A 10,185-nucleotide genomic window follows, 5' to 3' on the forward strand; every position below is an offset into this window, starting at 1 on the left:
TTTTCTAATATCCGCGGTGCTGGTTTTATTTCACGAGTAGTTGTTTGATACTCTGGTTGAGTATGATGCTTGATACGCAGGCACTCAGAAATTGTAGACATGGAATAGATTAACTCAATATAAACCAGTAACTTGGGAAACCCAATGTCACTAAAATCAGACTCTCAAAATAAGAATTAAATAATTAAAAAACTTAATGCTTGATTCATGAACGTTTTTTCGTTGAAATAGAACCATTGGATTTTTTTTCATTCATAACCGTCCAATAAATGCTCACCAATCCAATGGTCACATCCCTAAATAAGCGTAATTTTCAGTTCATGAATCTAAGGTGGGACCCATAATTTGGAAAGGTATGGAACGTACTATTTGTGAATTGTGAGTAATCTAAGTACCTGTGTATCATCCGGGAGTAAATTAGGTGACACCCAGGCTGCACTCAAGACGGTGCGGTCCTTGCTTCGGTTCCACGGTTCTGGGTTTTTAGAAAATTCAACAAAAGAAAAAAAAAAAAAAAAGTGAAAAAAAAAATCCCATCATTCATGTGTGTGTAATTCCGTGCCGGGGTTGATTTGGTGTTTGTACTAATTTGAGGTGAATGATGGTGCTGCTATTGTCTTTGAAAAAGAAACAAAAAACTGGTGGTTGCTCAGGACGGATCCGAGGCAGATAGAGGCAGTGATGGTTGGCTTCAATATACATCTATAAAATAAAGGTGGGCCACTAGAAGATGACTTTGATTTCTGGTGCATCAACAGCAGGCGTCTCTGAGGAGCTGTTCACTGCAGTAAGTGTCATAGGGGCTCGAAGGGAACAAGTTGGAATTTTGAACCTGCTGTAATGACTTACAAGCAGGTTTGTGTTTATGTACGGTGTTGTTGCTGGCAGGCTTGGCAGTTGGTGGCATAGCAGCTTCAGCGTAGCTTCAGCCCAACGATCTATTCCTGCTCAAGAGTTGTTTGAGGCCAGTCACAAGCAACACTACTGCATCTCTAAAACCTTGAAGATGTTATAATCAACAATAGAATGTGTTGCGACTTGCAATGAAGGCGATAAAGGAGAAACAACTATAGTTGAAAGCGATAACAATATCATAATGCCATTATGATAGTCATACATGAACGATGGATTAGTAGGGCTGTAAATGGGCCGAGGAAGCAAGGTATAAGAAATAAAAAATGGAATGGTTCTGGATCAACGGTTCGGATCCAAGGTTCAGATCCACGGTTCAATGGATCGGTTCCACGGTTCGGGTCCACGGTTCGGTTCGGTTCTACATGCCCCTAAACCGAAACCGAACCATATCATAACCGTCCAATAAATGCTCACCAATCCAATGGTCACATCCCTAAATAAGCGTAATTTTCAGTTCATGAATCTAAGGTGGGACCCATAATTTGGAAAGGTATGGAACGTACTATTTGTGAATTGTGAGTAATCTAAGTACCTGTGTATCATCCGGGAGTAAATTAGGTGACACCCAGGCTGCACTCAAGACGGTGCGGTCCTTGCCATGGGGACCAACTTTATCTATTTATTATATATCCACACCGTTCATACGTTTTTACAGATCATTTTATTGCATTATACCAAAAATTAAGCAGATATAATTATTAGGTGTACCATACCATAGGAAACAGTGGTTATTGACTATTAATGGGCCACAAAAGTTTTGGATCAAGCTGATATTTGTTTTTTTTTTTTTTTTTTTACTTCATCCAGTATTATGTGACCTTATCAACGGATTTGATGGAAAATAAAAACTATGGAAACATTAAAGTGCCCCTTAAGAAGTTTTTAATGGTAGAGTGTTCAATCAACACTATTTCGTAGAGTATGGTCCACCTGACATTTTGATCTTCTTAATTTTTTGTATCATGCCATAAAATGATCTATAAAAACGTATGAACGGTGTGGATAAATAATACACATATCAAGGTGGGCCCCACGGTAAGGACCGCACCGTCATGGCTTAGTCTCCCGTATGCAAGAGTGAACTTTGTACACAAGCATTCTGAAAATTCACACGTGGAAAGCGTGAACCAAAACCGAGCTGTTCAAATTGTGGGACCCACTATAGATAGGTCAGCATTCTAAAATCGGACTGTTTGAAAGTTTTAACCCCTGATTGGCGGACACTTGCTTTTATTGAATGAAGATCGGTGGTATTTTATCTCAACCGTGTAATAAACTTTCATAAATCCTTGATTTAGATTATCTAAATGAGTTTTGTTTTTGTTTTATTATTCATCCAAAGTGGACCACATACTTTGGACGGTTTAAAATTGACAAAATTATACTAAAAATTTAGAATTTTTAGTGACTGTCTATCAACTATCACACTCCGGCAGAGTATAAGGTAAGGTCTATCCCAATTCGAACAAAAATAAAATAAAATAAAATCTCACTCCTTATCTCCCCAAACAGCCTCCAAAAACCATCTCCTTTCCCTCATATAAAAATCCAGGTATGGAAATTACCAATCTCCATATTTACACCTTTTTAGAATACAGATTCAAAACACTACAATCATGCAATAACTCATCCAATCTATGATTTCTTCTTCTTCTTGAAATCGTGTTTTATTCGAATTCTGTTCATGTTATTATGGAGCTTTGCTTATCTAGAAATATTATTAGCAACGTTAGGTGTACTGACTTTGAATATGATAGTAAAAGAACTGCTTTAAATGATATTGGGTTTTCCACAAAAAGGAGAAAACGTCGGAATTTGAAGGTTTTTCCAATTGGGTTTTTTGAGAATTCGAAGAAAAATGGAAAATCCCAATTGGGTTTTTGTTGGTTCGGGTCGAGAAACTCGTATGATGTAGAATTGAAAGAAAAAGCGAAAACTGGATTGAATTCGGATTCGGTGATTGAAGTTCTGAAGTCGAAATCCGACCCCCTCGAGGCCCTCTCTTTCTTCGAGTCGGTTGCGCGGCAGCCGAGGATTGTTCACACCACCGAGTCTTGCAATTACATGCTCGAGCTGTTGAGAGCTCATGGGAAGGTCGAAGCGATGGTCGTTGTGTTCGACTTGATGCAGAAGCAGATTGTGAAGAGGAATGCTGATACGTACTTGACAATTTTCAAGGGCCTCAGTGTGCGGGGTGGGATTCGTCAGACTCCGTTCGCGCTCGAACGGATGAGTAAAGCGGGTTTTTCCTTGAACGCATTCTCGTACAATGGGTTGATACATTTACTTCTGCAATCCGGATTTTCCCGGGAAGCAATGGTTGTTTACAAGAGAATGGTGTCAGAAGGAATTAAACCAAGCTTGAAGACTTACTCTGCACTCATGGTTGCGTCGGGGAAGAGAAGGGATGTCGACACGGTAATGGGCCTTTTGGAAGAAATGGAGCATCTAGGGTTGAGACCGAATGTTTATTCATTTACCATCTGCATTAGGATACTTGGGCGGGCCGGGAGGATCGACGATGCTTATGGCATTTTGAGGAGAATGGATGAATACGGTTGTAGCCCTGATGTTGTCACTTATACGGTTCTTCTAGATGTTCTTTGCAATGCAGGTCGGCTTGACGACGCCAAGGATTTGTTTCGGAAGATGAAGTGTGGTAATCAAAAGCCAGATAGAGTGACATATATCACCTTGTTGAATAAGTTTGGCAATTCGGGCAATTTGGATGCAGTGAGGGAGTTTTGGAAGGAAATGGAAGCTGATGGTTATGTTGCTGACGTGGTTGCTTTTACGATACTTGTGGATGCCTTGTGCAAAGTAGGGAAGATCAACGAAGCATTTGGTACGTTGGATGTGATGGGTCGTAGCGGTGTCCTGCCTAATCTACAGACTTACAATACTTTGATTTCAGGGCTTTTGAGGGTAAATAGATTGGACAAAGCTCAAGATCTCTTCGTTTGTATGGAGGTTCACGGTCCCAAACCGACTGCATATACATACATCCTTTTCATCGACCACTATGGGAAGTCTGGGGAGTCTGGTAGAGCACTTGAGATGTTCGAGAAGATGAAGAGTAAGGGGATTGTTCCGGACGTTGTTGCTTGCAATGTATGTTTATATAGTCTTGCAGAATTGGGAAGGCTCGGGCAGGCAAAAGATGTTTTCCACGAATTGAAGAGTAGTGGCCTTTCTCCAGATGCCATTACATATAATATGATGATCAAGTGTCATAGTAAGGCAGGGAAGGTGGATGAAGCTATCAAGTTGTTCGATGAGATGATCGCAAGCGGGTGCGACCCAGATGAGATCACAATGAATTCCTTGGTCGACATGCTCTACAAGGCAGATAGGGTCAATGAGGCATGGCAAGTGTTTCATAGAATGGAAGAGATGAAGCTTAGGCCGACTGTCGTTACTTACAACACATTGTTGGCCGGATTGGGCAAAGAGGGAAGAGTCGGAAAGGCCATTGAGCTATTTGAGGGGATGAATGCACACGGCTGCCCTCCAAATACGGTAACTTTCAACACGCTGCTAGATTGTCTTTGCAAGAATGGCGATGTCAATCTGGCCTTGAAAATGCTTTATGAAATGACAGAGAAGGATTGTAAGCCCGACCTTTTAACTTACAACACCATCATTTACGGTTTGGTGAATGAAGATAGAATTAGTTCTGCGTTGTGGCTCTTCAGTCAGATGAGGAAAGTGTTTTTGCCTGATTTTATAACATTGTGCAGTCTTCTGCCGGGTGTCGTGAAAAGCGGACAGATAGAAGACGCGTTGCGGATTGCTGAGATTTTTATCATGAATGATGGAGATCAAACAGATGGGACTTCATGGGAAGCTCTAATGGAGGGGATTTTGCATGAAGCTAGAATAGAACAATCGACTATGTTTGCTGAAGGAATGGTGTCAAATGGTATTTTTCATAATGACTATCTACTCTGCCCTCTAATCAAGCATTTGTGCAGGCAAGAGAAGGTTCTTGATGCTCACAAACTGTTCGAAGCATTCAAGAACTACGGCATTGTTCCAACCATCAATGCATATAATCCTCTCATTGATGGTCTGCTGGAGGCCCGCTTTACCGAAACAGCATGGGGTCTGTTTGAGGAGATGAAGAAGGTCGGCTGTAAGCCCAATGTTATTACCTACAATTCATTACTTGATGCTATGGGTAAGTCAGAGCGGATTGATAAATTGTTAGAGCTGCGTGAAGAGATGAACTCAAGAGGGTGCGAAGCGAATGTGATAACCTACAACATAGTCATTTCCGGTCTCGTCAAAACGAACAGACTAGATCAAGCTATCAACTTGTACTATGATCTAATGAGTGGAGATTTTTCCCCTTCTCCTTGTACGTACGGCCCGCTTATAGACGGCCTTTGGAAGTCGGGAAGAGTGGATGAAGCGAAGCAGCTTTTTGAGGAGATGAAGGAATTCGGATGTAGGCCCAACTGTGCTATCTATAACATACTTATAAATGGATTTGGGAAGGTTGGTGACGTGGAAACTGCTTGTGAATTGTTCGAAAGAATGGTTGCAGAGGGAATCAAGCCAGACGTGAAGTCTTACACTGTTCTTGTTGATAGCCTATGCATGGTTGGGAGGGTGGCAGACGCTCTCCACTATTTCGAGGAAATGAAGTTAGCGGGCCTCGAACCCGACTTGATCGCATATAATCTTATGATCAATGGCCTTGGACGGGTGCAGAGGCTCAAGGATGCGATCTCTCTTTTTGACGAGATGCAGAGTAAAGGTATTTTTCCGGACCTGTATACATACAATTCCTTGATAGTTAATCTTGGGAAGGCAGGAATGGTAGAGGAAGCTGGGAAGATGTATGAAGAACTCCAACTTAAGGGCTTCGAACCTAATGTTTTTACGTATAATGCCCTCATTCGAGGGTACAGTATGTCGGGCAACAGTGACTGTGCATACGCAGTGTATAAAAAGATGATGATTGGAGGCTTGAGCCCCAACACAGGAACATTTGCTCAGCTTCCTAATCAATCATGACATGTTTGTTAGATACTTGAGGAAAATGTACACATCTTGTAATACCTGTATCACTTCAGGTCTCTGTTATAGTAGCATTCTGTATTTGATTCATATTACAATTTAAATTTGATGGCCATGGTCATCGTCAAAAGTACATTTTGCAATTTTGTGCAATTGTAGTGCTCATGGTATCCCGTAATGGCCGTTACGAGGCCATAAAGGCCGTTGCATAAGGGCAACAGTGGCAATGGCCACCGTTACTATTACAGAATAACTTGGTAGTGATGATTGAACTATCCAAACTGTTGAAATGATGGATCTCACCACCCTTTAACATTTGGCCCTCCCTTTTCTCTCAACCATGGCCTGGTTGTCTCATGTTGATTCATGTATTAAGCTTGGGTCTGAATTTTGGGCCTTTTTGACGAGTTGGCGTCGGGTTCAACTTGCTTGTGATGTTACCCTTCGTGATTAAGCATTGCTCTTGTGAAGTCACCCTTTATATAGGTGTATGAGCTAGTAACAAGCAGCAACATGCACCACTGATTTTTCAGGATGATTATCGATCATTATCTCTAGAAAATCTGCTTCGGAATGGAACCTCCATCCCAAAGACGATCCCCATTGCCTTTGGATGTCTTCACTTCAACATCACTCCAACTTCAACCATCAGTTGAAACCTTCTTGTCAATGTCTGTAAAGATGGTGGCCATGTTCATGGCCAGCTTCGCAGCCATTTCCTTCCTCAAGAAACCGGGCATCAGCCTCAAGTTGTCGTGCATATGACTAATCTCACACATCAATTGTTCCGAATCCTTATAACCCAAATACATATCATCCCCCGATTCAGGGCTTTAGCTGTTTCCGTTTCGAACACTTCATGCAATGGAGCTTTGGGAACATCAGTTTCAGACTCTTCAGGTAATGGAGCTTCAGCTTCTTTCCCTTCAGAACCTTAACCAGAACTTCGGAGTTTGAGGTTTGAGCTTCGACCACATTACCAGCTTCATGATTTTGATCTTGACTTTGGATTGGAACATTTCCATTAACCAATTATCCTGCTTCATATCCTTTGATTGGGGAAGGTCATTCAGGGCTCTTCATCAATGCCATCCCATGGTTTAACAGAACTTACGGATAGAATTTCAGATTCTTCTTCATCTGACGAATCTTTCTCAAGTGTGGATAGTTGGAATATCCCATTTCCAGACTTCAAGATCATCACTGACCACATATGAGCAGAAAGATCTCTGTACAGTCATTCTGCTCCCAGTGAATCACCATCAACTGAAGCATTTGCAGGAGTTGGCACTGTTGAACAAGCTTCAATGTATTCAACATTGTGGTGACTGCACCCTTCCAAACAGGATCTCCTGATCTCCCATGACGTTTTTTCATCCCCCAACAAACTGCTGCCCTCAGCTTCAAGAATCCTGTAATCCAAATATTCTGGATGAGGATGGTGAGCAATGCAACCAGGCAGAAGATCTTCTTTGTTCCCAATACGTAATGATATTTCAAACTTCTGAAATATCAATATCAGCTACCAAATCTTGGATAACAACAAAAGATGATAGATTATTCATGTCGAAAACCATCACCACAGATGCCACCTGCTCGGAATTGGCGATGTCCCATCAGAAAACCATCAACAAGATGAGCTTAGGGAGATCAGCTGTGTAATACTTCGTATCAATAGTCCACCATCGTAGCAAAGAGTTTCTGATGATCAATCAGAGGTTTCTGATAAATCCACTGAAAGCAACCCTTGCCGAATTACAGAAGTCTCAAAATTCAATTTCCACAGCTTTAATTTCTGAATCGACATTCCTAACGAGAAGGTCTCACTTTCTGATGTTAGAAAATCCAACCCAAAATATCAAAGGATTGGATCTATCGAATTCGGGCAATGTCCAGGGCACAAACCATCCATCATGCGACCCGTCATATCAACAGTTTGGATTGTCAAACCAGGGGCCCACATGCAAGAAATCTAAATTTGCCAGCCCACTACATTTTATGAGTACAACCCTATAGTCCCTTCTCTCTAACTAACTATTATTAACATTGTTGAATTGTATTTTTGCAACATTCTTGCCCAAGTCATTGTTTCCTTTGGAGATGCCAGAGAGCTATGTTGACTAACAAAAATGCTGTGAGCTTCAAGTGATCATCAAGGTGCGGCATTCCTTGTCAAAGAAAATGAAAATTCCGAATGCAGAAAAACTGCAACATGCATGGGGCCTGTTTGGATGTACGCAGAATGACAATTCGAGGAAATGAGACCCAGATATTGATCCTATTGAAGTTAGAGGACCCATGGAAGGACTGGGATTCAAATGGTGGAACAAAGGTTTAAAGTATCATATGCTGGAATGCATCATCTGATACCGACTGATTTTGTCCATGAAAGTTACTGCAGTTTTGCCCCGATGCGGCCCAATACATCTAGGTTTCGGTGGTGAGTGATATGGTACATTGAAACTGATTTTCAAACCTTAAGTGGAGTGCTTCGAATGTATTTTGGTGCTTGGAGATAGAGATCATTTGCTCGAGACAGAACCACATTACTGCATCTTATGGACCAGATAGTGTTAGTTGGAGAGTTTCTAAAGAATGTAGAAATACTCTTTTGGGCTCGACACAACATAAAGGCCAAGACCCTACTACAACTCTACACAATATTGGTAATTCTGCTATAACTTGTGCAATCCTTTTCCAAATTGTGTAATGTTAAGCTCTGTTAGAAAGATAATAAGCTTTCAAACAAGACCAATTAACCCAATCAACATTAAAAATATGCCAAAATGCTAACTGACAACATCGGCTTCACCTGAAAATCTCTGTGATTACTCTTCTTCGTTGATTCCTTCTTCTAGGTGTGTTATCAGTTCTCCTGAGGACTTATGTAGTCATTGACTACATTGCATGCTCAAAGGAATGTCATGTTCAAAAGAATTTCAATGAAATGAGGCAGGTGCTCCTTTAGAAGATTTTCTTAATGCAATATAGAGATATGGTAGAAGATCAGAATATCACAAACAAGAAATAATTTGGAAAGTTGAAGCACATCATAGTCACTGTCTTAAAGACAGGTTTATCCCCATAAAGAAGATTCTCGATGCACTGAGTGTCAGCAACTCTGCATCTAGGATACAACAGTTCTTCTACATGATGACCGGCTTGGATTAGGTGCACACACGATCTCAGTCACACGAGCATCATCTAATGACCGTCAGGTGTGTGTGGGTAGAAAATCAGAATATCACTAACAAGAAATAATAAAAATACGAAGCATGTCATAGTCACTGTCTTAAAGAGAGGTTTACCCCCACAAGGAAGATTCTCAATGAACTGAGTCTCAGCAACTTTGCCTCTAGGATACAACAATTCTTCTGCATGATGAACGGCTTGGATTAGGTGCACACGCAATCTCAGCCACACGAGCATCAACTTATGACCGTCAGGCTATAAGATGTGTTGTAGCTTTGAAGCTGGTTTCATCCTAATTCACTTCCAACTACATTGCACAGCCTTCTCCATCACTGCCCATGGTTACATGTTAACTTACCATCGTATTAGTCACCGAACCAACTAAATCCAAATTGCGAATTGAGTGAATTGAAAACTGAACTAAATTAGCCTTACCCAAACGAGCTGAGGAACTTTGAAAAGTATCAAATTACGAAATATGAATTACAATTGGTCATGCTATGATGTAACTTCGCATATTACTAGTTAAATTGAGTTCGGTAGCACTTTGAAAGCAGATTTCAAGTAAGATTTTATACGCATGGTATGGAAGTATTCCAATGTATGTGCCGACTCATGTTTATCGGTGATGCTTGCCAACGGCCGCCCATGATCCTACTTTGCTTGCTTGCCCTTAGGGGTGTGCGTGTAATAGTTATGCTTGGAAGTCAAAATTGGGGATTGTTTTTTTTCTCCAAAGATGACTATGAAAGGGTATATAGGTTTGTTATGGGCATAATTTCATCCTCAACAAATTTTCGGCCTGAAAATTTCTCAGTAAATTTCAATTTTTGAGGTTTTTCTCAGGATATTATCAGGAAAACCTTGCCAAAATCAAAGATATTTATGATAAATTATTATATATATATATATATATATGAAAAGAAATTCCTTACTGTTTTCACTATTTTTCGAGTTAATGTTGCGAGCATATGTTGATAAAACACTGACTTATAATATGCTGAGATTTTGAAAATACAATGAAGATATTAAGTGTATTTCTCGCGATGATAT

General features: G+C 40.7%; 1 protein-coding gene across 1 annotated transcript; it reads left to right on the forward strand.

The window, feature by feature from the left end:
- The first annotated feature begins 2,401 nt into the window (after window positions 1–2,401).
- LOC131217023 (pentatricopeptide repeat-containing protein At4g31850, chloroplastic) lies at window positions 2,402–6,073 on the forward strand. Its single transcript, XM_058211704.1, has one exon. It carries the CDS (start codon window positions 2,608–2,610, stop codon window positions 5,935–5,937), a length of 3,330 nt encoding a protein of 1,109 aa, XP_058067687.1. The 5' UTR covers window positions 2,402–2,607; the 3' UTR covers window positions 5,938–6,073.
- The last annotated feature ends 4,112 nt before the right edge of the window (window positions 6,074–10,185 follow it).

Source organism: Magnolia sinica, chromosome 10 (assembly GCF_029962835.1).
Source record: "Magnolia sinica isolate HGM2019 chromosome 10, MsV1, whole genome shotgun sequence".
Lineage (NCBI taxonomy): Eukaryota > Viridiplantae > Streptophyta > Magnoliopsida > Magnoliales > Magnoliaceae > Magnolia > Magnolia sinica.

What these genes read in the sequence shown, in the direction of transcription:
- LOC131217023 (XM_058211704.1), top strand. Translation starts at nt 2,608, where the DNA reads ATGGAGCTTTGCTTATCTAGAAATATTATTAGCAACGTTAGGTGTACT.